Source organism: Rhipicephalus microplus, chromosome X (genome assembly GCF_043290135.1).
Source record: "Rhipicephalus microplus isolate Deutch F79 chromosome X, USDA_Rmic, whole genome shotgun sequence".
NCBI lineage: Eukaryota > Metazoa > Arthropoda > Arachnida > Ixodida > Ixodidae > Rhipicephalus > Rhipicephalus microplus.
Genome location: NC_134710.1, coordinates 109,431,466 through 109,459,168, shown reverse-complemented (window position 1 = coordinate 109,459,168; position 27,703 = coordinate 109,431,466). Strand labels below are relative to the sequence as shown.

Genomic DNA, 27,703 nt, shown 5'->3' with positions numbered 1-27,703 from the left:
CAAGACTTGTGTACAATGCGGACCAATACAGAATGACAGAAAGAACAACTAGGAACAGCTCTTGTCCTTTCTGTTCTTTTTGTGTTTTCGTGATTCTTGGCAACGTACGAAAGATTGCAGCGGAATAGTACCAACCAGCTCGTACCTTGAGTGAAGTTTACTTCTATATTTATTTATTTTTCGATACTGTTGCAACCGAGGTTTGTGGTACAGGAGATCCGGGATCAAGATGTTGAGGCAGGAGGAGGTTGAACTTCGTAGAGAGGGTTTATTTACGTTATTTACATGGCACGGGCTCTCTGGCCTGAAGCTCAACATTGGAAAAGGCTGTCTATTGAACAAGCTTCGTGAACCACCCTAAGCAGCCCGCGAAGGCTGATTAAATACAGTCTCATCTCCTCAGATCCCTAGATCAGGGAACAGGTTCATACGGCACTGTCCGATAACATGTCGGGCAGCACACACGAGTGTCATTATGCCGGCACCGCCCCCAACAAACCCACATACACAAACCAAACACAGCCCCGCCCTGGCGGTCTAGTGGCTAAGAAACTCGGCTGCTGACACGCAGGTCGCGGGCTCAAATCCCGGCTGCATTTCCGATGGAGGCGGAAATGTCGTAGGCCCGTGTGCTCAGATTTGGGTGCACGTTAAAGAGCCCCAGGTGGTCAAAAATTTCCGGAGCCCTCCACTTCGGCGTCTCTCATAATCATATGGTGATTTTGGGACTTTGAACTCCACAAATCAATCAAACCAAACACGTGTATGGTCTCGGCGATGCTGCCTCCTCCAACGAATCTTGCTTACAGCGAGCAGGGTGAAACGTGTTTGTCATCTCGCTGCTCGCCCCCAACCACCCAAGCTTTGTCGAACGGCGATCGCGGTCTAGTCGCCTCCGAGGGGCCATACCTGGACATCTGGTACTGATTTGAGCGTCGGTGGCTCATCAGTCAGAGATGCACCGCATGGTAGTCCAACGTCTGTAATCCGCAGAAGCTCAGCATTGTGGCTTTTACCGGGGCACGAAGACGCCACGTGTTGCATCTCTGCGTGCACCCGAAGGACAGTGGTGCTCCGTAGAGTAATTTCAGCCACGCAGCGCCCAGTACATGGAAACAGCAGGGCGTCTTCGCGCTGCTTTTTATCTCTACAAAATGAGGTGGCAGCCATTCTTCCGTTCTGGCGGCCGCGGCAAAAGGGTGGCTCGCTTAACGCAACACCTCGTCCACCGGCGGGAGACTCGCGACCTGAAGGTGACCAGCCGTACAGATTGCCCGAAGCGCTGTGTTTGGTGGCGTCATCCAGGCGCCTGCCGATGACACAATACAACAATCTTCAAGCATTCATGGGTCTTTATTCCCTGGGATCACACAGAAATACACACAACCATAGGCACAGTAGAGCGCTCTTCTGTCCGCGCTGAGACACAGAGTCCGAAAAATGGTGTTAAAACAACCTTCCTTAAGTATTTTAATCTAACACAAAGCAGCAATCGAAGCGTTTCTCTGGGCTTTCGTCAAAGCTCCCGATCTCTATCCGAAAATAATTGCCCTATTAAACTGCTCTCAAGAAAATGAACTCCCAATTGATGTGCTCTCCGTGGCATACTTGTGTGCCAGCGTTAGTAGTCCGCTGTAACCTACCAGGCCTCATACATCTAAAATAAAGCCTTTTGCTTCACGCTGTCTTATAGACCCCAAAATTTTGTGCCGCCAAAGCTAGGCGTCAATTTACTTCGAGCAGACGAAAAAATAACTGTCGTGCTGCACCTACATCAGGATCATCCGCATTCCACGTCCGCAAACGCACGTCATAGTGCTCCTACGTGTATCAACTACTAATTCTGTCAAGCGGTTGCCGTCTTCATAACAGTTACGCATTAGCTCCTGAACCAACGAACTCACTTTCTTTATGTCCATACCAGACACATGCGAACAAAACAAAAAATGACAAGAATGAATCCTGAAAAACTCAAAGAATATTCTTCCGTTTCCGCACTCACTCAAAATTCGTTTCTAATGTCGCTCTTACTCGACAAACGCTCCTAGGTGTGTTGTTACGTAACCGCACAGCACTTACCTTTAAAACCAAGACATACAAAGCTTAAGAAGTAAACAAAACCTAGCACTTGTTACCTGAACGCTAGCTCCCGTAGCCGAAATACTTCATACACTTTTCAAAAGCAAAACCAACTTAAACAGTCAAACAAAACTTCAAAACAAAATAAACAAGTCCGCTGGTTACCATATTCAAATGCTTTTGGCTTTTACTCAATCTTTTAGACCAGTGGTTCTCAAATGGGGGTCTTGGACCCTAGGGGGTCTGCGAAGCCATTTCTATGATCTGCGAAACCCTCACCAGCATTTTTTTTTAAGCGTGACTATGCCACGTATTGATGAGCTGTCTAAAATGAAGTGATGTGGCAAGTTTATTTGATGTTTTTTTTTTTTTTTTTGGTAGCAATACAAGCTAGTTATGTGCGAATATTCGAATTATAATATTCAAATTGATAGTAGAGGATTTGCTTCAATTCAAATTGAAGTTATTAAAAATTTCGATCACTCGTAACAATATTGTTACGAGTGACTGTGTTTATTTACAGATGAAGTGAAATGACGTTGTGAAATAGCAGCGTACTTCTGAGACAGGCCTAGAACGCTTCCACCCAACCACACAGTCCAGGCGCCGCTCCACTACCCTTCTTCTTCCCCGCCCCGTAGGCTCGCGCATCTTTGTTTCATTTCCCCCGGCGGCAGCCGAAGCTCACCGAGCGAGTTAAATAGGCCTATTATGGTACTGTTTGAGGCGGGCTACGTGAACAATTTGCGTAGTGCGCGAACGCCGGTTATCGGCTGTGACTCGGGCGACAACGTAATTCACGTCACTGAGACGAGTGACTATCACGAATGGGCCAGAATAGTTTGCTAGAAACTTCCGGTACAATCCTTTTTTACGAACAGGAGTCCACAGCTACACGTAGTCACAAGGAGAAAACTGAACGGGGATATGCTTGGCATCGTAGCGGCTCTTGCTGTGTTCTTGCGAAGACAATGTTCGAAGGCGCGCTAGTTGACGTGCTTCTTCAGCGCGACACAACGTCTGAGCGATGGACAGATCTTCCTGATGCGAGAAAGGTAATGGAGTGTCCAGAAAAGTCTGTGGATTTCGTGCGTAAAGCAGAAAGAATGGCGAATGTCCAGTAACTTCATGCTTGGCAGTATTATACGCGTAAGTAACAAATGGTAAGACGGCGTCCCAGTTCCTGTGGTCAGCATCAACGTACATGGATAGCATATTCGTGAGAGTTCGATTTGTTCTCTCAGTGAGACCGTTAGTTTGCGGATGGTAAGGGGTGGAGTGGCGATAAGAGGAGCCACAGAGGCGCAAAATTTCTTCAACCACATCGGCCATAAATTGTCGTCCACGGTCACTGATGACAACCCGTGGAGCACCGTGACGCAGTATGACCCGTTGTAACAGAAAAGAAGAAGCAGCGGCTGCTGTGGCCGATGTCAGTGCGTCCGTTTCCGTATAACGCGTTAAATAATCCATGCACACTATAACATATCGGTGGCCCGATGGGGTCTTAGGAAGGGGTCCGAGCAAGTCGATGCCGACTTTTTCAAAAGGGGATGTCGGTGGAGGTATGGGCTGCAAATAACCTGCCGGGGCAGTGGTGGATCGCTTGTGGCGCTGACATATAGCGCAGCTGGTGACGTACTGTTTTGTGGTCTTCCACATTTTCGGCCAGTAGAACCTCTCATGTAGTCGATGTAGCGTCCGTGTGAAACCGAGATGGCCGGATGTTATGTCATCGTGCGCAGAACGAAGGACGACCTGGCGCAGGCTTTCCGGCACCACTAAAAGCAACGGGAGGCCATCGGCTGAAGAGTTTCTTTTATACAGCAAGCCATTTGAAATTTTAAAGTGCTTGTCGACGGAGTTATGTGCAGCTTCGAGCAAGGGTTTCAGAGTAGGGTCGCGCTGCTGCTCACGTTTGAAGCTGCTGGTATCTGGGAAGTCGGATGAGACAGAAACTAAATAGTCATCAATGTCATTGTCGTCAGCATTGGTGTGTACTGAAGGAAGGCGGGATAAGCAGTCGGCATCTGTGTGACATCGTCCGCTCTTATAGGTAACAGAAAAGCTGTACTCTTGGAGGCGCAACGGCCAACTAGCCAGCCGGCCAGACGGGTCACGAAGTCCCACAAGCCAGCATAGTGAGTGGTGATCGGTCACTATTGTGAACTCGTGGCCATGTACATACGGTCGGAACTTCTGAATGGCGAAGACGACTGCTAAGCACTCGAGCTCGGTGACGGTGTAGTTCGTCTCTGCTCGGGTCAGTGTCCGACTGGCATATGCTACGACGTGCTGGCGGCTGTTGCAGAGTTGGACCAGCACAGCACCAACACCTAGCCCACTAGCATCAGTATGAAGTTCAGTCAAAGCATCAGGATCAAAATGCTTTAGGATGGGTCCTGAAGTCAATGAAAACTTCAGCTGTTGAAATGCAGCCTCATCTTCGTTGCATCTTCGTTTCAATATTAATCCACATGTAATGGTTTGTAAAGGTGGTTTTGCAGCAGTGTCAGAGTGCTAAGCCGGGAAAGCACCCATCCAAGGGAAATCCACTTCGCTGCAAAACCCCCCTGCAAATTTAAAGAAGCTCTGCAACACTTTTTGAGCATAATCAGGAAACGCTCCCAATCGGTAGTTGAGGCTTCAGAATTCGATTCAAAATTATTAGACCAAAATCACTATTCACTTCGAATTCGTTTTGAACCTAAAATTCACTATTCGCACAAGCCTAATAAAAGGCACCTCTTTCACGCTCGAGTTGTGTTAATTTACCTACGTACCCCCCCCCCCCCCCTCCCTCCTCCGTACGCTCCGCTGCAAGGGGTCCTCCATCACTTCCACCAGTCCCCAAGAGGTCCCCAACACATCCATGGCTTAGAACCACTGTTTTAGACGAACACGTGGCCATCGAGCCCTGTGAGCCTTTCTTGGTGAACGGAGAACGTAACAACGGCCAAACCCATTCGCTTTGCCTCCAAGCCCCGCTAAGCTCCTCACTGGGGACCTGCTTTGTTCCCCTCGCTTGGTTACTCCTTGCGAGCCAGCGACCTTGCGCTTCAGTGTGCTATCAAACGTGCTGTGGATAGGATGACGGTAGGCCGACCGTCCCGTTCCTTTTGTCTGCATCTTCGCCCAATGCGCTCTTCTTTTTCTCCTCGTCCGGCAGCTCGGACGCATGCAAAACAACTTCGGTGCAGATGACAAAGACCTCATTCTGCTTAGTACGCTCCTTTCTTCTGTTTGCATTTTAAGCAAACGCACTTTTCCTTTCCTTTTTGTCCAGCGGCTTGGACACAGGTGAAGTAACTCTGGCGACAACAACAAACACCTATTTCGGCTCACTACTTTCGAACGCTTATTCCCTTCCTTCAAGCGGGTTGTGCTCTTTGTCGCACTCCTGCCTTTACAACGCGCTACCGCCTATGCCTCTTCTTGGGGCCAATTTCTTACCCTTCCACTCGTCTCTCTTGCTCGCCAGTACTCGGGCTGGTTTCGTTAGCTGTCTTGCCTGCACAGTCTGAATGATTTGCGCACAAATCATCATCTTCCTCACTCTTTCGACTGACAGACAGCTTAACGCATCTTGTAACACTGCAGCTGTTTTCTTCCAACGAAGCTAGCTCACATTCCAGGGAGCTGCCCACAACTGCATTGCACTTCCAAATCTCTGCCTTCGCTCCCTCTCCTGAAGTCACTCCGGTGTTTCTGCTTAGCGGGTCGAAATCCTCTTGGACACTGTATGCAAAATCCACCGTAGCGATGCTCTCATGTGGACCAAGCTCACATGCTTAGGAGCTGTCCACAACTACTCCACCCTGCGCTACCTTCTCACACTCTGCTGGCCTAATGCTGGTGTTTTTGTCTAGCGGGTCAAAATCTCCTTGGACTCTCCAGGCAAGATTCAACATCGGGACACGCTCACTTTGTGTTTGTACCAGGTAGTCTATAACTATCTTAGCTGTTTCGCTAGAATTCCCCTGACATAGCACCTCGCCGCATTTACTTTCGCCTTCGGCGATCTCTCCTCTAAGTGCAGCTTCTTCTGCAGCTGTCAACCTCGGTTCATTCGTGAACCTACCGCTACCCTCGTAGGTGCTAGCTTTTTCTGCGGCTCTGATTTGCACCGCACTCAAGTGTTCCTCGCACTTCTCGTGTGCTACCTGTACTGATTGACCACTCCTCTATTTCGTATCTAACCTGCGTTCTAATCTTTCATACTCACGTATGAACCTTTCCTCCTCTTCGGAAATTTTTTGCATCGCCTTCCTGTATTCTTCCCTTATTCTCTGTTTCTCTATCCATTCCTGTTCCGATAAATAAGTATTCCTGAAGTGCTCAATATCGGCCTTGCTACTTTTGCTTTCGAGAATTACTTCACAGACTTTATATGCAGGCATATCATCCTCGAATTCTAGGTTGAGATCCCAGCACAGGTTTAGCAGGTTATCTCTCGTCAATCTCATCAGGTCCATGGTGTCTACTTTGCTTTGGCTCAGCTGTGAAAAAACACAAACCCACCACCGTTTCAATTTTGGGTCTGGAGAAATTGAAGCCTGGTTAATCACACAGCGGAGACCGAAAGCATAAACACGCTAGTAACACTACGTGGCCAACCTCCCTCTCTACACTTTTCCTATTTCTTTTGCACTCCTCTGCTCTCTTCAACTTCCCAAAATTTTCCCACAACGTACGCTTACAACTCCCGCAAACTCACTTACGTACCTACTGAATTACCTAAGCTTTCGTACTCAACGTACTTGCTCAGATAATCATCAAGTGCTGCTCTGTGCTCAAATAACAACCACAGGGACTAGAAAGTTGTTCGTTATATCTATTTTTTAACGTGTATAGGCTAAAAGACTCTATACATCTCAAGCACAAAGCAAGGCACTCACTCGAATACATGCGGTCGTGGTACGCTGCGCCGATCTCCCTGAATTCCAAGGCTAGGTCTTTCAGCTGACTTCCGCTCCATCCGCTCTCCGTCGCCGAGTCTCATCTCACCGCTGCCACCAGTTGTTGCGACCGGGGTTTGCGGCACCGGAGATCCAGGATCAAGATATCGAGGCAGGAGGAGGTTTAATTTCGTAAAGAGGGTTTATTTAAATTATTTACATGGCATGGGCTCTATGGCCTGAAGCTCTACATTGGCAAAGGCTGTCTATTGAACAAGCTTCGTGAACCACCCTAAGCAGCCCGCGAAGGCTGATTAAATACAGTCTCATCTCCCCAGATCAGGGAATAGGTCCATAGGGCACTGTCCAATAACATGTCCCACAGCATACACCAGTGTCATTATGCCGGCACCGCCCCCATCAAACACACATACACAAACCAAACATGTGTATGGTCCCGGCGATGCTGCCTCCTCCGATGAATCTTGTTTACAGCGAGTGGGGTGAAACGTGTTTGTCATCTCGCCGCTCGCGCCGACCACCCAAACTTTGTCGAATGGCGATCGCGGTCTAGGCACCTCAGAGGGGCCATACCCCCACAGGGGCGCCTGCGCAAGTAGGCGTTTGGTGTGTAGCGACACCACGAACCCGAGCTAACGAGGCAGTTTTGACTCTCTCCCACGCCTAGCCGTGCGTGGCTTTGCCGTGTCCGGGGAAAAGGGGAACCTGGGGGTTGAGCCAACGCTGGGTGATTGGACCTTTAAGGCCCCCCGGCAGAGGTAACACACCCCTTTGGCCCGGCTTCACGTAGACGGCACCCCTGGGCTGACCCACCCAGGGGAAATCAGCAGTCGCCTTTTCCTATCTCTCTCTTCTTACATCTTCGTCTTTATCTCTCACTTTTTATCTGTCCTGTCATCTCCTCTTTTCCGTTTACTTCAGAATTTCTTGGCGGCGAGGGTTAACCCTGTGTAGTTACCCAACCTTGGGTAATTATATTCGGTTATAGCGGCGATGCATGGCTGGCGTCTCCAAGTGTTCACTAGTCAACCTTGTAGCGTCCCCTTGTTGGGCTCGGTGGTGGGTGGCGACCATCGCCACCGAACTTTATTGTATTTTATGGCAAAATCTTTTCCCCCCTTCCTGATCGCTCCCTAAAAAGGTGGCGCACCGAAGATACTTTCCTGCCTAACACACCAAAGCCGACATTCCCAAAGTACCATGTAATCCATAGTCAAAACGAAAAGAAGACAGTCCGAGCTATTTCACTTTTCCTCGTTTCCAAAACTCTCACAGAAGCAATAGGCCCAGGTTACAAAGTAACAAAGATGGGAAGTGGCGATCTTCTTCTGGAGGTTCGTGACGAAGCTCAGTATGAAAAGCTGTCTAAGCTTGTAGCCTTTGGTGAAACCCCTGTTTCAGTGGGCCCACACAGGTCCATGAACACTGTCCGTGGCGTAATTTCTGATGATGATCTTACTGAGCTTTCTGAAAGTGAGCTGCTCGAAGGCTGGCAGGACCAGAACGTGGTCAAAGTCCAACGAATAACAATAAGACGCAACAACAAACTGACCCCTACAAAACACGTAATAATTACCTTCGGAACAAGTGAACTACCAGAATCAATCGAAACCGGCTATTGTAAGCTTCGTGTAAGACCATACATTCCCAACCCTCGTCGATGTTTCAAGTGCCAACGTTTCGGTCATGGATCGCAGAGTTGCAGAGGGCGTGCCACTTGCGCAAAGTGCGCATCCATTCAACACATATCAGACAACTGCACCTCAGAAACAACTCATTGTTCGAACTGTGAAGGAGACCACGCTGCCTACTCACGATCATGCCCCGCATGGAAAAAAGAGAAACAAATAGTAGAACTTAAGGTTAAATTCAATCTCACATTCCAAGAAGCGCGCCAACGCTTCCCAATACACAACCCATTTTATCCCTCCTTTGCAGATGTGACGCGCCGGGGCGCCGCGCCACATGCCCCAGCACCCGCGAATGTCACACAGTGTGTGGCCGCGGTCGTGCCGCCAGCGCCCCCGGCTGGAGCAGCCTGTACTGCTCCGCCACCTGACAAACAGGGCCGGCAGACCATAGTGTCTGCTGAACCTCGGACCACTGCAGGCGCAGTCAGGTCCGAAAGTTCAGTGAATGTGCCTGCCCAGCAGGCACCATCCACCACCTCACAAGAGGTGATGGATACAAGTCCCACTAATCCGGCGCCTCAGACGCCGAAGGATAGGCGCAACTCCTTGGAGCGCGCCAAAAAAGAAAAAACCTCGAATCACAGGGCCCTCAAAAGGCCCTGTAAACTAACGCAACACCTCTGTATGCACAGCACCACACTAAATTAAAATGACACAAATACAACAGTGGAACGTCAGAGGACTGTTGAGAAACCTCGACGATATCCAGGAACTTTTACACAAACATACACCTAAGGTGCTGTGCTTACAAGAGACACACCTGAAACCGAAACACACCAACTTTTTACCTCACTACGTTATTTTTCGGAAAGACCGGATTGATGCCATTATGCCATCCGGTGGTGTTGCCATTATAGTCAATCAAGGGATTGCATGCACACACCTAACACTACAAACATCCCTTGAGGCGGTGGCTGTTCGAGCAGTTCTATTGAATAAGCTCGTCACCATCTGCTCTCTCTACATACCTCCACAACACCGTCTTGAAAAGCATGAATTCGAGTCCCTCATAGACGAACTTCCAGAACCTTATATTCTCCTGGGAGATTTCAATGCGCATAGCAATCTGTGGGGTGACTCTCGCTGCGATGCTCGAGGTCGCCTGATTGAACAGCTTCTTTTTTCTTGCGGTGCATGCCTGCTGAATCGGAAAGCGCCAACATACTACAACATTGCTAACAATACGTACTCAGCAATAGACCTCAGCATAATATCCCCATCACTCCTGCCTCTACTTAAATGGCAAGTTATTAATGATCCATATGGTAGTGACCATTTTCCTATCGTTATCAGGTCATCAATAACAAATACATGTCCTGCACAAGTTCCCAAATGGCTCACTGACAAAGCCGATTGGGAAAAGTTTCAAAAAATGACTTTATTATCTTGGACTGACATGGCGGCATTGAGCATAGAGGATGCTGTATGCTACTTTACAGCTTTCTTGGTTGATGCAGCAACAAAATGTATTCCCCAAACATGTGGACCGTCAAGCAAACGACGAGTCCCATGGTGGAATAATGAGTGCCGTGATGCTCGAAAAAAACAAAATAAGGCATGGAGGTTGCTTAGAGACTCGCCCACAGCCGAGAATCTTGTAAACTTTAAGAATGTCAAGTCGCAAGCAAGGAGGACGCGCCGACAGGCGAGAAGAGAAAGTTGGCACAAATTTGTATCGGGCATTAACTCATACACAGATGAGTCGAGAGTCTGGAGCATGGTTGGTAAGGTGGCAGGACGAGAAGCACATTCGCTTCCTCTAGTGAACACACAAGGGGAGAGTTTGGAAGACCAGGCAAACACCCTCGGAGCGCACTTTGAACAGGTCTCCAGCTCAACACACTATAGTGAAGCGTTCCGACGATACAAAACCGCAATAGAAAAACAGAGATTAGAGCGCAAGCCCAGAACACATGAGGCATACAACGAACCTTTCTGTTTGGCTGAACTGCAGGCCTCACTTGCCTGCTGCAATAAATCTGCCCCAGGCCCGGACCGTGTGACATATGAAATGTTAAAACATCTGCCCACTGAAATCCACAAAGCTATCCTCTCTCTTTATAATGCGATATGGTCTTCTGGCGAGCTACCCTCAGCCTGGAAGGAAGCTATCATTATCCCAATTCTAAAACAAGGCAAGGACCCGGCCTCAGTTTCCAGCTACAGGCCAATAGCATTAACCAGCTGTATTTGCAAAGTCTTTGAAAAAATGATTAACAGGCGCCTGATGCACTTCCTTGAAATTAGTGGCCTACTTGACCCATACCAGTGTGGGTTTCGAGAGGCTCGGTCTACCACTGACCACCTTGTTCGTATCGAAGCACAAATTCGCGATGCTTTTGTTCATAAGCAATTTTTTCTGTCTGTGTTCCTCGATATGGAAAAGGCATATGACACTGCATGGCGCTTCGGCATATTGCGAGACCTATCACATTTAGGTGTGCGGGGTAGAATGCTGACAGTTATCGAAAGCTACCTGTCCAACCGTACATTCTGTGTCCAAGTTGGCACTGTCTTATCTCGAGTATTTGTCCAAGAAACAGGAGTGCCACAAGGAGGTGTATTGAGCTGCACACTTTTCATAGTTAAAATGAATTCCTTGCACCTGTCTCTCCCACGAAATATTTTTTACTGCATATATGTCGATGATGTGCAGATTGGTTACAAATCGTGCAACATCTCAATGTGCCAACGTCAAGTTCAACTAGGGTTGAACAAGGTATCTCAATGGGCAAACGAGAATGGTTTTATACTCAACGCGCAAAAAAGCACTTGTGTCTTGTTCAGCCGAAAGAGGGGCCTCCATCCTGACCCCGACATTGACCTGCATGGTCAACCTCTGTCAGTGAAGACCGAGCACAAGTTTCTTGGTCTCATATTAGACACTAAGCTAACCTTCATCCCACACATCAAGTATTTAAGGGACAGGTGCTTAAAAACAATGAACATTTTGAAAGTGTTGTCACGCACTACATGGGGTAGTGACAAGAAATGTTTAATTAACTTATATAAAAGCCTCGTACGCACACGCCTAGATTACGGTGCTATAATTTATCAGTCGGCAACACCATCAGCCTTGAAAATTCTCGACCCTGTCCACCATCTAGGCATTCGCCTCTCTACGGGTGCTTCCCGCACCAGCCCTGTGGAGAGCCTGTACGTGGATTCGAATGAATGGTCGCTCCACCTACAAAGATGTTCCCTGTCCTTTTTGTACTTTTTGAAGGTGAAGGCAGACAAGAAACACCCTTCCCATTTGACAATTAATGATTTGTCTTGTTCTGGCTTGTTCGAGAACCGTCCTTCGTTTAGGCAGCCCTATGCGCTGCGTGTAAGGAGCCTGGCCGAAGAAACAGGTGTGCCTCTTGAACACAGTTTGATGGCTCCTGCAACATATCTGCCACCGTGGCAGTGGCAGCTTATAGACTGTGATGTCTCTTTTGTTGATGTCACAAAGCACGCACCACTTGCACACATACGTACATACTTCCTAGAACTACAACATAAATACACATGAACTGAGTTCTTTACTGATGCGTCAAAGTCAAACACTTCTGTGTCATATGCAGCAATAGGCCAATCCTTTTCCGAGGCCGGCGTTCTTCATCCTAATGCAAGCATTTTCACAGGAGAAGCTTACGCAATACTGGCGGTCGTAAAACACATTAAACAGATAAAATTACAAAAGGCGGTAATATACACAGATTCCCTAAGCGTGGTCAAAGCCCTGAAAACTCCTAAAAAACACAAGAACCCCGTGCTGGTGTCACTCTACTCACTTCTGTGCACACTCTACACATCAAAACAGCATGTCGTTGTTTGCTGGGTTCCAGGGCACCGTGAAATACAAGGGAACGTTTTGGCCGACAATCTGCCTGCTTGCGCCAATGTCACTACTGCCAATGCATCAACACCAGTCCCTGTACTTGACTTAAAACCTTTTATAAAACGAAACCTCAGGGGGTATTGGCAGAGCATGTGGGATAAACACACAGATAATAAACTCCATGCTATTAAGCCGCAACTAGGTTATTGGCCGCCACTATCAAAATCACGACACACGGAAGTAATACTAACAAGGCTTAGAACAGGACACACACATTCTACACATTCATTTCTTCTGTCTACCGGTGATCCACCATATTGTGAGAGATGTGGAGAGCCCCTTACAGTTCTCCACATTCTCGTCCAGTGCAATGAGCTAGATGCTGTAAGAAAAAAGCACTTTTACTGCCCTACCGACAGCAGCTCCCTCTACACCCTGGGATGCTCATCGGTAGGGATCCGCTTTTTAAACTGCAAACACTTTTTACGTTTTTAAAAGATGTGCAAAGCTTTCACCCGATATTTCGAGGTCATCCGTAGCACGACCTCTATAGAGTGGTCGTGGCTGCGGTGACTATATCTTCATCATGGTTTTATTATCATGACATTTTGCCATCAGCTATCACCACACATATGTCACGCCACTGTCATGATTTTATTACTTTCATGTTTTAACCCGCGTTAGAGCGAGGAATTTTAAGGCCCCTTTACAGCCACGCACCATATCATTGTTCATATCTGTAGTCAATTGAAATGGCGCTCTTTGGCCATCAATTGGCCCTTGCGCCACTAAAAACTACTCATCATCATCATCAGAGGGGCCATACCTGGACATCTGGTACTGATTTGAGCGTCGGCAGCTCATCAGTCAGAGACACACCGCGTGGTGGTCCGACGTCCGTAACCGGCGAAAGCTCAGAATTGTGGTTTTTACCGGGGTTACAAAGACGCCACGTGTCGCATCTCTGCGTGGACCCGAAGGACAGCGGTGCTCCGTTGAGTAATTTCTGCCACGCAGCGCCGAGTACATGAAAACAGCAGGCGTCTTCGCGCTGCTCCTTATCTCCACAAAATGAGGCGACAGCCTTTCTTCCGTTCTGGCGGCCGCGGCAAAAGGATGGCTCGCTGAACGCACGCAACAATACCCTAAGAGCCCGGAGGGCATTACATAGGGGGGAATTTATTAGGAATGAAATACAATTTCATTTCAAGAACACAGCTATTGGAAAGGAAAACTAGAAATATATTACATGAACAATAACATTTCACAAATAACTAGTAACATTTCACAAATAAACAACATGTCACAAATGAACGCAATCAAAGATCAGTATTAAATACGATTAAGTAATCCAATAAAAAGTGTTATCTCGCTCGAGAAACGAGTGGAGGGCTAATTGAAAAGACTGATGATCGTTGATAGTGGCAATGCTGCATGGCAGTGAATTCAATTGATCTATTGCTATATTTCAGTACATAATGTCTAGGGACCCTAAAAAAGCTGCTTTTAGTAACGTTCTATTAATGTATGGCTTACATATCAGTTTTTGGTTTTGACACTGAATTGCTCTTTGTTCGCTCGTTTAAGTGTGCATTAAAGAGTGTAGGTCAACACCACAGCAGAGACCACAGAGCTGTGATGAGACTTCACAGAATCTGTAAGGTAGTCTTACCAAAATGATGATTTGCTTGGAGTAGATAACTTACAACATTACAAAAATCATCACAGGTAACGAGAAAGCTGACAATGACAGCAGTGATGCTGAAGAAAAGTCTGGTAATATGCTACTTTATGATGATTGCCTCGCCCCGGTAGTCTAGTGGCTAAGGTACTCGACTGCTGACCCGCAGGTCACCAGAACAAATCCCGGCTGCGGCGGCTGCATTTCCGATGGAGGCGGAAATGTTGTAGGCCCTTGTTCTCAGATTTGGGTGCTTGTTAAAGAACCCCAGATGGTCGAAATTTCCAAAGCCCTCCACTACAGTGTCTCTCATAATCATATGGTGGTTTTGTGATGTAAACCACACATATCAATCATCAATCTTGTTTATGATCTTATTTAAAAGGCTCAAAAAAGGAACTGGTTCTGTCGTTCTGTTCATCCTTTGCTTCTGTTCTGTGGAAACCTCAGAATGTTGCTGGGTCTGCGGAAAAACCAACATTGTTAGTGATTAGGGAGGCCAAATGGGCATTGAGTGCTCTAAAGGTGTACCTATGTCATGCATTTTAATGAAATGGGAAACTTTTTTTTTACTAAATACCTTTTCACTTTATGTTACATGCCAAACCACTGAACGTGCTAAGCATACTCATTGTATACAGTACAGTGCACAATCTTTGCCAACAACAAACCTACTGTGTTTACTCGTGTATTGAACCCACTTGCATAATAGACACTTTTAGTTGGGCGTACTAATGAGCCTACGTACGCGGCACGATTCGTTGCGTACGCTGCATGCGAAGTACTCGACACTTTCAGTTCACTGTATTGACTGTACTGAGATACGTTTGGTTCAACTAGACGTATGTTATAAGAAATAAACCAGCTATCGGGTTCTTTTTAGCACACTCTTGCGGTAGCGGCCATCGTTATGGCCACTAGCATCCAAGCCAAGCCGAATCATTTCGGATCTATGGTATACGTCGGTTTGTTCGAGATTCCTAAACGGACCGCTAGTTTGTACTTCCGCTACCAGCGCAACATCGTCCCTCAAAGTAAAATATACTCGATTTGCACTGGCTTTGTTGCTCTTTGCATTCAACACCATCGCTGCCATTTTGCTATCTGGTTCCTATTTCAATCAAGATATCGCGAGAGCGTTGTGCCGTATACGCTCCGCCTCGTCACGTTTACGCACGCCGCATTTTTTTTTTTTTTTTTTCGGGTGTACACACGCATCCATGGAATAGATACGTTACGTATTGCGCATGCGCACTTCTCTCCCTTCGCGCTATGCTGTGTACATAGGCTCCTTACGTAAGTATGCCCAACTAAAAGTGTCTAATGAACCTTGGTCCTTGAAAAAAAAAGACTTTTTTTCAATGTATCTGTTCTTTTTATTTCAGTATGATAGACAGTGTCGTTGAAAATCGAAACAACATTAAATCAAGCCAATATATCGCAAAATAACAATGAAATAAATGTCATAGCGTAGTTTAGCAACCATGCTAAACAGTTGCGAACAGTGCGAGTGTGGACGACGTCAATCAATATTAGAAAGTCGCGATTTTTAAGGTCCCTGATAAAACAAGTTTCCAAGATAGCGACCCCCTCCCCTTTCTTCTTCGCGTATGTCCCTGGAGCGCCCCCTAGAAAGTTCAAAACTTTCATAAAAAGGCGAATGTTTTGGTTCTGTTGCCACGTTTAATAGACGTAAATAAAACAAAATGGAAGGAAATGAGTAGTAGAATGAACGGTTACCTATTAGAATACAAACGGTGCAACACAAGAGCAAGCGGAATGTGTGTTACTAAACTGACAACATGATGCAGTTGTATATTTCACACCACTAGCCATGGCGTCTCGCGTCGTACATCACAGTTCGTCCGTTTCTCCAATTGTGCTTGCTCATGCTTATGCTGTGACAAAGTGAACACGCTTCTTGCTGGATCCTGTCAGTGATCACACGGCGTGACGTGACGAGTGATTACAGCCAGCTTGTGCACACACAAGGAAAAACCACGGCCTGACTGATACGAATTCTTGACTAAACAGCACTGCGATGGCAGTTTTTGTTTTGTTTTTTGAAAAATGCACAGATTGTGGCAATTGTAATGCCAGGTAATTCAGATGCAGTGCAGGAAATTTCACAAAAACTCGGAGTTCTACCTGTGACGTGTCCCGCCATTGTGTTTTGGCTCCTTTATGCCGCCTTCTAGAGAAAGTGGCTGAAATGTTCCTGAAAGTGCGTTTATTAAACCCTTCAATTGTTCCACAAACATTTGTAACAATAGACATGCACTAGATGTGTGATAGACGCGTTCCTGGCGTTTCAACAAAAACCTACAAATAAACTGGCTTCGCAGAGTCGTGTCGACGTACATCGACAGTGCTGCGTGAAAGCGTTCGCATGATACGTTCCATAGTTGCACTTCACACGATGTGCACCATTTCTGATAGCACAAGGTACGTTAAAGAGAGTGAAGCTGTTTTCTGTTATTTTACTGCAACCCAGCATTGCTAGAAAACTCGGATGTTGCCTTGAACATGCACCCTGAAGGAATCTGCAAGTTTATGTCATGGCTGCGATTTCGTCTTTCGTCAAAGCGAGAATCCGGCTGGAGCCATATGCACATACATACTCGTTTTGAACCTTCTGTATAATAATAAATAACACCACCAACCATTTGCAAGATCACGTGTAAGGAATGCACCGATTGCAGGCGCAGATGGCGGAGAAGAGGAAGGGTAAGCGAGAGAGTGAGGGGAATGGCGTCGAGAGCAATGAGTGACGCTACCTTGGAAACTTGTTTTATCTAGGGACCTTAGCGCCTTTTCTGGCAAAACGCTATCTGTCCAATGCAGGAGAAACTTTTTTGCTGATAGTGCCACGCAAGCACAGTGGCACAAAAACAAACCAAATACAAAGCACGTAGCCTTCGAAATGGCGAGCACGCAGCATAAAAACATGGCGCGCGCCCGCCATCTCGGAGGCCATGCAAAGCACAACCACACCCACCACTTCAACAGCACGTCGTGCACCCACGTCTACCGCAACTTTTGTGTGCTGCCATTCGATGCTGTGTTTTTGTTCTCGGGTTTGTCGTTGTGAGCTTTTTGGGGGCACATGGTGTGTAGGGCGTGTTCGACCAGTACGCTAGCTACATGGCGGGTTACCAACAGCATGCACTGTAGCATGGGAACCGAGCAGCTGGATGACACTTCGGCGTCGATTCGTGCGCTTTCATTTTAGGAGGAAACAAAAAGAACTTCAGACTACAAAAAAGATTTGTGGCGCATTTCTTGGGCCAAAACAAGCAAAGAAATCACGCAGAATTCTTGTTATTATAACTCCCGTGACTTTTTTTTTCTTCCACGTAATAAACCCTCCCCCCAAATTGGCATCAACTTTTCTAAAGAAAAAGTTGGTTCATTAGGTGCATAAATACGGCACATAATGAAAGATTTGGATGTCTGAAGTGCTTTACAATAAACGCATTTAATTGTACTTGTGATAAACTAGGAGAGCATATTGGTCTCAGCAGAGTGGATGTCGTAAAATGATGTTAACATTTCTTCGTTGCTGTAAGTCAAAATATCTGTTTGGCTTCTTTTTATTTTTTTAAGCTATCAAGTACAAATTCTGGCAGTACCAGCTTGTATAAACACTGTGTTTACTAGGAAACTTCTTTTTGTAGTGTGTCTGCACTTTGCTTCAAAGTAAAGGCCCTGAGAAAATGTATAAAAAGCAAGTTATTTGATGCAGATACCTCATTCATTCATATTTCATGACAATTCATACCAAATAGCACACTCAAGCCAAGATTTGACATATTTAAAAGCTTGTTGATAGACACATTAATTGGGTCCACACAACCATGGCAGAGTCCTGGCCTTTACTGGTAATCTCATATTTGGGCAGGCTTTTCTTATGCCTTCTTGTTCTGCTCTAGCTCAGAGGCACGGATAACATTGATAAAGTCTTTACGATGTTACTTACGGTGTTACTGTGGACTTTTGTTGTCACTGGTGTTTGGTGTGATGATGCTCAGCATTTCTCTGCAAACAAACCCATGCATATATATATTTTAGTGACCGTATAACACAGATCATGATACTATGAGGGTGGGGTGTGGAGGACTAAGACACCGGAAAGGGGAAGGCGAATACTACCAGGTGCCTTTTATTTAGCAGTTTTGCTCATGCTTCCTTAACCTCTCCTACCCCTGCCCCTCCCTTTCACTTGCAGGAATTCTTGACCAGTACATTTCAAGCGGAGGCCTGGGTGAAAGCTGTTGGACCTTATGTCACCTTGTATAAGCTTATGTCTTCTAGAGTGAATACAACAGAGACTTATTGTTATGCAAGGGCATCGTTTGGGCCAGATATGGATTTCAAGTCACTCGAACAAGCAGCTGTCAATTTTGCCAAATGTCATTGTGCGGGGAAATCGAGCGAGAAGACATCAGATGTCCTATTATGATAAACCACACAGTTTGTAGTGCAGGTGTCTTGCTTATATGTACATTGTCAGTTTTTTCTGTTTAAATTGTGAATAAATATTTTCTCAAGTGAGTTGTGGTTGACTCGCAGAGAATAAAAATTTTTGTCATACTCCACTATGGTTAAAACTCAATTTAACAAAGTTATGCCCACACTTGAATCAATAATTTTTGGCTTTTGCACTCTAAAATTGTAACAAAGCGACACCCAAACATTACCACAGCATTGTATGTGCTACCAACCCATGTTTAAAAAAAATTCACGAGGGTAGCCTGGACATAAAGCATCCTCCATTCCCCAGACATAGAAGGCTCTATCTGTGGGCAATGCAAGCCACTTAGGCAGATACACAAGGCTGTCACAGGTGCAAAGGCGAGGAGAACAAATACAATGATTGTGCAAGCAGGTCAAGCAAGACTGTTATGAGGAGACAATCGGTGCCATCTGTTGTATAAGCTATGAAATAACCTAAGCAACCACAGTAGTGCTCCTGTGTGAGCATTTACAGGCAACATATGGGGACACTAAACCACTGCCACCCGAAGCATGATCTCATGAGTTATAGCACTGCTAACTGCTGTATCCATTATTCAGTGCACTGGGGGCAGCTTGTAGTCTTGTCAAAATAAAGCTATGGTTATTATCAGAAGGGCTAGATATTATACAATAGCGTTAGAGTGCACATTCAAAGAGCCATCTGTAACAAAATTAGAAAAATATCATTGCTTTTGTTATTTATTTCAGGAAAAGCTTTGTTACATAGGGTTTGACACCAATTTAGTTTTGTTAATTAGGGTTTATGACAACATTGAGCCATATAGGCAGCTGCCAGGAAGCTGTAATTTCTTCGTTAGGTTGGGAACATTGTGAATTTCTTTAATTTAGGTTTTGATAAATCCCGAGTTTTAACTGTACATGACTACTGGACTATGATGGCTTGGCAGCTATATCTGGGGTACTTTTTCTGTTTGATTTCTTCATTATTCAAAGTGTTTACACATTCAGTCAGTTATGTTATCTCTTTGGCAATCTTGTTAGATGTACAGTTCAGGAGTCCCGTAAAAAGTGCAAGTCCACAAAAAGGACACCAGGGTTGGGCAAATGACCGGAATCCTTCACTACGGCGGCTCTCAAAATCATGTGGTGGTTTTGGGATGTTAAACCCTACATAAGAATAAATGAAAATGAAGGGTTGGATAAATGAAGTTTATTCAGCACAACTCAACCAGGGAAGTTTGATTTTTTTTTACATATTGCCACACGAAGCCAACAGACAACCGAGTCAAAGGAAGCATAGGAGAAATTAACTGTGGATTTATTTTATATATGAAACTATGAAACTAAAATGAACATGAAAGAAACTTTGTCGGGAGCCAATGCAGTGCTTTTTAGTATATAATAGACTCGCGATAATTCGAACTATGATATTTCATACTTTTGGTTAATACAAATAAAATTGAATTTTTTTTGGTTGGCCCTCTATTCTTTCAGTGTATTTAAAAGGCTCCTAATTCAAACTCCATCGATCTGTTCATTCATATTTTTTTGTAGGTTTATACCCGAAAATATCAGTTGCTTTCCCACTACTATTCAAAAATATGTGTTCTTATATAATCCTAACAGTCTAAAAATGAAAAATAAGCACCTGAGGCCTTCAAGGAAAGAGGCTTTGCTAGTAAAGAAATGTTTGAAATGAAGTACACGCATAGTAAACCGTGATGCTTCTCGACTGGTACAGAGAGCTTTGTGCTGAAGGCACCTATAGCAATGAAGCAGTTAGAAATTCATGATTTTTTAAAAGGTCTAATCAGCAGTATATGGCCAATAAACTTATGGACCTAACACTTCTGCTTTCTGTTCACTGTGTGCAGTTAGGGCTTAAAGACACTTAAAATATTTTAAATGTGATAAAATCAATGGCTCATCATAATTTGTGGTGTCACCTCACCCAGAGTCATCTGAGAAATTCTGATAATTCAAACAAAATTCAGAGGTCCCTTCGAGTTCGAATTAACGAGAGTCGACTGCTGTACCCATTGAAGTTGTGTAGTAACTGTTCTCTCATTTTCTTTTTTGGGTTTTTTTTTGTATTTAGACTAGGCATAGACAAGGGAAAGGGAGTTAGTACTGCTGATGACCACGGTAGCAGATGTAGAACGTTTTTTTAAGCAAAGGTGTCGCAAAGTGTTCAGGCAATATAAACCTCAATATGTTATCCAAAGACATCAAAGCTGCTGAGTTAGCACGTTAGTTGAAGGGGCCCTGGGACACTTTTCTATGTAGCTATTGAATGGCTTCATTAACAACGTTTATTGCCTTGCAAATGAAATTTTAAAAAAGTTTATAATCTATGAAATACGGTTACAGTTGCAGAGATTTGTCGTGCCCTGCATTTATTTTCTCGTCTCTTATCCCAATGAGCACGTGGAAGCTAAGCAGAGAGGAATGGCATGGGGGAAAGAAGTTACTTCACACGCGTGTCTCAACCTTGGACACTTTTTTTTTCTTGGAATGTGCAGCTTACTTTCAGCGTGATTGTGAGCACGCACAGACATGTGGCCGCCTCCGGCAGCCGCCACAGTAAAAATGCAGCTCACGATGCTTAATGACCATGAATTTGGGTATATGTCATCATTTGTGAAAAACAGAACTATTTCTAGCTAACTTTAAGAAATAATCATTAATTGCAGGCTGCATGCTGCTCTATAATGCTTGCCTCGTGTGTTTCCGGGAGCCTCGACTACCGATCAGCAACATTTTCTGACCATGCTGAAAAAGTGTTGCAGGACCCTCTTGAGTAGGGCGCCTCAGCAGCTCAGTTTAGTTACACAAAATCACTTGAAGCCAAAGAAAGTATAGGAGAGATTGCCTGTAGTTTCAATTGAAATATAGAAATGATAAGATAAATGCAAGCGAAAGTGGGCAAAAAACTTGCTAATGGTGGTAGCTGAACCTAACTGTCAATACTATACAAATGATGCCAAACTTTTAGTAGAGCACTGCTCTGTCTAATTCATTAGAAAAAATACCAGGTACAATTCAAGAAAAAGAGTGGCAAATGTTTGAACACATATTTAAAGCAAAAAAAGATCACCGGATATTGCGTTCTACAGGACCTGAATAAAGTTGTTCCAACCAATCAACTAACTAACCGAAAATTGCACCAGTTCATTGCTCACTACCCCTCATGGAAGCTCTTGGGAAATTTTGCAGGAAACACAAGTTTTGCCGTTAACTGACATCTGCAGTGATCTGTCCCCGAAGTCACACAGATCATCAACATTCAGCTAATAATCAACTTGCTGATCTCCACTTGCACAACTACTAGATCTCCCTCCTGGAGCTGTGGATGCACTGTGATCTTCTGGTATACTGCCTTGACGCAGCTGCTTAATATTTTGTTAGTTAGATGTATGTAAGCAAGATTTTCCTACGTCGCACTTTTTCCACTTAATCACTCAACCACAATTATTAAAAATTAAGAATTAAATCAGCAGCTGTGCTGCTGATTTAATTCTTGACAAGTCATTTCACTTAATGCCGTGGACGGGATGTGAACTATTTCAATGTGGAATTTGTTTCTAGGAGAGGCCCTGCTCCTTGAAAACTTTTGAGCACAGACCGCTTATCTGGAGGCTGAACGTGTTTGCGTGTGAACAAGGCTCCCCCGGGAACAAGGCTCCCGTGTGGGGAGCCAAAACGTCTTTTTAACTTTTGTGTATTTCACCTTGGTCGGCATTTTTGTTATTTTTCACCATCACTGAATATGTACACCACAGGCGATAAGCTAGTTATTGTTACCTTGATTTTGCGCTTTTTGCATCTTGGGCATCTGCGCACAGGCCGCTTAGGTGGGTGTTGAACAAGCATGTAGTGTATGCTGGCTGATGTTTCTCCTGCTGTCACTATGCGTAGAGGACTGATGCTAGCATTACTGAATTTGCACACTACATGTGCTGAGGTGGTTTTTTTTAACTTTATTTTGCTTCCCTGGCGTGTTGGGTTTTCCTGTATTTTTTGTTGAGGTGGAGCTCTTTCCTCGTTCACCGCACCTGCAAAAGTTGTCAGAAATTGGTATGACTATTGTGTTCCCCCACTATTTAAGAATGTGGCCAAAAAATTTTATTTGTCCATAAAAGTTTTGAATTGTGAGTCACAGTCACGATGCACACTGTCTGGTGTTTTCACATGGCCGACTTAATTGCCATATTTTTGCGAAGTCACTAGCGAGCTCTTATCGACCATTCAAGCATCTGCATTCTTTCGTAAATTTGCTAGATATAAATTCCATGAGCAAAACGTATTTGAAGGCCTGCAGTGGGCACTGTGAGCATGCAAGCAGCAGCCGACCAACTGATCACTCAGAAAAGTATGAATTCATATTGAAATCCTGAAAAATTAATGAAGTTTACAACACATTTAGTTTTTATGTTATATATTACTTCAGTAGCTTTGACTATTAAGTAACACATATTTTCTGTCAGTTTATGAAACAACTTAAGACTAGGAAAAGTATTGCAGTAAATTGATGCTGCCTTTCAAAATGCGTAATGTACCCTGCATATAAAGCAATTCACAGTTTCTTTCCTACTCCAATTTAGCTTCTAATCAGTATTTTGCAAAGAGGAGACATGACATTTTTTTGGTGTACTTTACGAAACACATGCAGCATTACTTTGGTCTTTGGCTGAATAGAATTCATAAAAGCATGCATTTAAACACAGCCCAATGCGGGTACCACAATAGCAGTATAATCATATTTTCTTCAATTATTCAGGAGACAGTACACTATGCAAGTTTCTTGCAATGCTGTACTCCATTTTTAGAAAATCCAGCGGGTATCTTTTACATTTTTATTTTTTATGTAAGTTGGCAGTTAATGTAAAGCATTCTTTACCTCTTACTAGCTAGGCAGGTTCCCGGCTAATACCATAAAACAAACAGTACAATATTTATCACTGCTAAGCAACTACTGATGCACTCGCGTACCAAATGCTCCATTCCTTAAGATGTGAGTCGGACAATGGAACATTTTTTCAAAAAAGAATTTCTTTTTCTTGATATTTATTTCACTACTTTAGTTTCTCTACCTTCACAAACAAAAAAAAACAACTGAAGATTGTAATTAAACTCGAAGTAGGTTGAAATTGCTTTTTGAGAGCACAAGGTGGGTACTAAAAACTAAAAAGAGCTTATTGTCCAGAGTCCCCTAGAAATTGTCACCCAGGTGCTTGCCATTGCATTTTGCCTGAGGGGTTCACTGAAGCCACCATGCTTAAAACTACCAGGATTGCCAAGCTCTTGTGAGGGAAGAAATCATACTAAAAAACATAACTTTTCCACATAGATAAGCTCTAACTTATACCTTTAAAATGTCTTGTTCTAAATGTCTTGTTTTTTGAAAACTTTTTGAGTTTGGATATCATGTTTTTGGTACTTCTGATAGCCCAATTGGAATGAAGTACGTGTTTTAAAACTTGATATTGCTAGTTTAATTATTCTGAATCTAAAGCAAACAATTCATATGGGCTGAAGATTCTAAGAATTCTCATGGTATAATTTTTATTGTCCATCAAGATGTCGTATATACACTTTCTTGATACTTATTTGTATTCTGCAGTTAATGTGGAGCAATATGGGCTAACAATGACTCAGAACAATAAAAGTTTAGTGGCCTAAAAACTTTGTTCAAAGAGAACTATACTTTACACATTGTCTTAGCACAAAAAGAAAACTGTACAACTCACTATAGAACTAATTACATATTTGAAATCAGCACAAAAGCCTATATATACAGTTAAAATATCATTGCCCTAGGCTACAAAATAATGCAACTTTTTTTTTTTTTTTTCAAATCACATGTCTCCTTAACTATGCAATTTCATTTAGTGCCGGTTTTTTTTTTTTTGCATATAGCGTATACAAATATTTACAACTTTAATGGAATAAAAGTATGAATTTATACAAATTAGGCTGAAATCGTGAATTTTTTTTTTTCGTGCCAGCGAGAAATATCAGCTTCCTCAGTACCTCAGTAATAGGTGTCATGCACCATATTACACCGGTGCCTAAACACAAGTGCGGTTGCTTGTGTCCTGTAGAAACATGTAAGCAGAATTGATAATGATATAATAGTACTTAGTGTGTGTCAAATGTAATAACATGTTGCTTATAAATCGTTTGAGTGTTGCTTTTTTTACCTCTCTTTCTGTTTTATTATTATTATTATTTGCTATTATGACGGCATTTTATATGGCAGTGAGGAAAGGGTGGGGGGGGGGGGGGCTTCATATTTTATTGCAGCTGACTGGCCAACGCGTCGCAGCAGTCGTCAAATGGTAGACCGTCGACCTCCCATGCAAATGTACTCGGTTCGATTCCCAGCGCCGCCGGGCACCCTTCGGTTTTTCTAATGGGTAGAGAAGTGCCACGACCTGGTGCTCGGCAGTATGCATACTCTTATCTTGAGAAGGTGGCCGCACTTTTTCACATTTCACCTCCCCCGCCAATGACGCTTTGCCGTGTTCCCGTCTGATTTGCAGAAAGAATTGTAATACCTAATCTTAAGCCACTGTCACCGTAATTCGCCTATATGAATAAAATTATATAACGTGCATGACAACGCTGAACGAAAACGAAGGCATGTTAGGTACAGCAATTAATTTTCTCTCTTTTTTCAAAGTTCGGTGCTTTTGTGGCGCGCCTTTCGCTTTATATGTTGCTCGCTTGGTGGATACCTTGCTGAACGGCTGTATTGCCCGCGATCTCTGACGCCAGCGAAGCTCTCGCCGATCAGCCCGCCGTCCGCGATCTCCTGACGCCGTGTAGCTGTCGCCGATATCTTTCAGCTATTCTTTTTATCGCCTTACCCGTACAAGGAGCTTAGCCGCGTCGCCTACAAGGCAGACAGAAATTAGCTCCTTTTTTCGTTTCCTTCAGGAACCACTTACTACAACGTTATACGTTAAAACCTTCCCGCGTTTTCATAATATCAGCCACATCACAAGGCGCGTCAGCGAATGAACATGGCGTCCCGCCAGCGGCGCTCACAGCCTTACCAGACTTACCTAGACATTTAATGATCGCGCCCGTCGTGCCTGACATTACGGACTATTCAGTAGTACGGTGTCTGTACCAAAGTGGAGTTCGGCCTCAAATGGTGGTAGTGGTTAGAAGAGGAAGAAAGTTCCTAACTTCTGCAGCCCGGCACGTACGTCAATATTGTGGCGCGAAACACGACCAGCGAATCAGAGTGTGTAAATGTGAAGTGAACCGCGCGCGACAACAGCGCTCTCTAAAGGGGCTTTGGTGTACTTGTCGCTTCATGCCAGAACGGGGAGCGTGTTCGGCGTTTTTCAGGTAGCACATACAGTAACTCTAGTTTCAGGTATCGCGTCCGCGTTGGCACCGGTTTACGAGGTTGTGGTAGTTCTGTTGTGGCTCGAGAACACTGAACACTCTGGCTGCTTTTGCTTTGGTACGCAGCGTCACGTGGCTGCTCGCTGGTAGTACCAACCTCGTCGCTTTGCCTGGGTCAGTTATATAGTCGGTAAGTAATCTACTGAGCAGTTACGTCTATAAAACCCTCTAGTGAACTTTTATGTCGCGCCCCAGTTAGCAACATTGTGCGCGTTTTGTAGCAAAAGCTGGCAATGCTCTGTAGCATGGAGAAAAGTAACTTGGAAATGTTTATGATGGGATAGAAATTCTACATCATGTTTATGGATGTGATGCACAACTGGACATGTATTGGAATTTAAGCGAGTGATGTTCGTAGTGTGAGTAATAAAATTTATTTGATGAATTCATTCAATGCTAACAGAAATAAACAAAAAATAACAAAACAAGCAGTTCGAGCGAGGTGGCGTCTAAACGCTGCTGCAGCAGTCGCATCTCGATCGCTGGCCCTCTTTTTTAATAACTTTCAGTTAGCTTGAACACATCATATAGCAACTCCTGGTTGTATATACATGTGCGCGTGTTGGTCCATTTAGAAGAGATGTCTCAACTTGTGAGTGAATTAAGGAAGACCAGATTAATATATGGCGGTGTGGTTGCGGGCTTGAAGGCGTAGGCGTGCGAACAGGGGGTTGAGGGTAGAGAGGTGGGGGGGGGGGGGGGGGTGGACTGTCCTATAATTGTTTAAAGGGTATATGGCCGTGCGCAGGGCTTCAGGGGAGGTCGAGGGTTCGTCGCAGTGCCCCACCCTTCCTATTATGTCAATTTATGGGGCTCACTGTGGGCTCCCGTCCGAGCTCACGCCTATGGTTATGGCCTCGCATAGTTTTGGTGATAATCGTGGCCCACGACCCCAGATGTTGCATTCTAACGAATTACTTCTCTCCTTTACCTTCGCAAAGCTGGGGACCAAAAGCAGGCCATTGTGAGCAACGCGTCATTGCTTATAGTTTTCAGTTTGACATCTATGATTTGCAAAGGTTATTTTCTTTCGAACTCGTATGGTGGGGAAGGGTGATGCGTTGCGCCGAGACTTAGGCTTAATTTAGAATTGTGTGCGCGCCTATCTTCTAGGACATGGAGGATCTTCCATGACAAACGTAGTACGTCAATTTAGCTGAATTAATTGTTTGTACACTCAACCTGCCCCCCCCCCCCCTCCTCCCGGCTCCCATCTCCCTGCGCCTTTCGCGCAGCTAAGAACGAACGGGGTGTTTCCTCTCTGATTGAGCAGCGATCGGCGGCAGCCCGAGCACTATTAACTCGCAGATGGAACATACAACACGTGGGGCGAGGTAGTCGATTTTGACTATCATAGCGACGCCGACGACAGAAACCTGCGGAGAGTGTCCATATACTTGATATTGCATTAAAACCAAAGAGTATTTGCGTTCCCTTATTTACTGAGCCCGACGTGGGCGGCGTTCGTGCTTCACGCTGTGATGGCCGTAGCGGCTGAGCGTAGAAGCAGCCCATGCGTCCTCTATCACAGAACTTGCGATTGGTGGCCCGCCAACAAGCAAGACAAGATTTATATCTGAGGTTTAACGTCCCAAAACCACCATAC

At 44.8% G+C, this 27,703-nt stretch overlaps 1 protein-coding gene and 1 long non-coding RNA gene across 4 annotated transcripts in view; one reads left to right on the top strand and one right to left on the bottom strand.

The window, feature by feature from the left end:
- The window catches only part of LOC119176251 (alanine--tRNA ligase, cytoplasmic), a 93,242-nt gene extending 74,492 nt beyond the window's left edge, over positions 1-18,750 (top strand). For all 3 annotated transcript variants that reach the window (XM_037427447.2, XM_075877401.1, XM_037427446.2), the window contains one exon: positions 18,425-18,750. In XM_037427447.2, the coding sequence (XP_037283344.2) occupies positions 18,425-18,658 (234 nt within the window). In that variant the 3' untranslated portion in view covers positions 18,659-18,750. The remainder of the gene's footprint in view (positions 1-18,424) is intronic.
- LOC119176252 (uncharacterized) lies at positions 13,778-26,066 on the bottom strand. Its single transcript, XR_005110456.2, has 4 exons — positions 25,746-26,066; positions 22,480-22,730; positions 18,176-18,234; positions 13,778-14,659 (listed from the first exon to the last, which is right to left on the bottom strand). It is a non-coding gene; the product is annotated as an uncharacterized LOC119176252 (long non-coding RNA).
- Between the last annotated feature and the right edge of the window lie 1,637 nt (positions 26,067-27,703).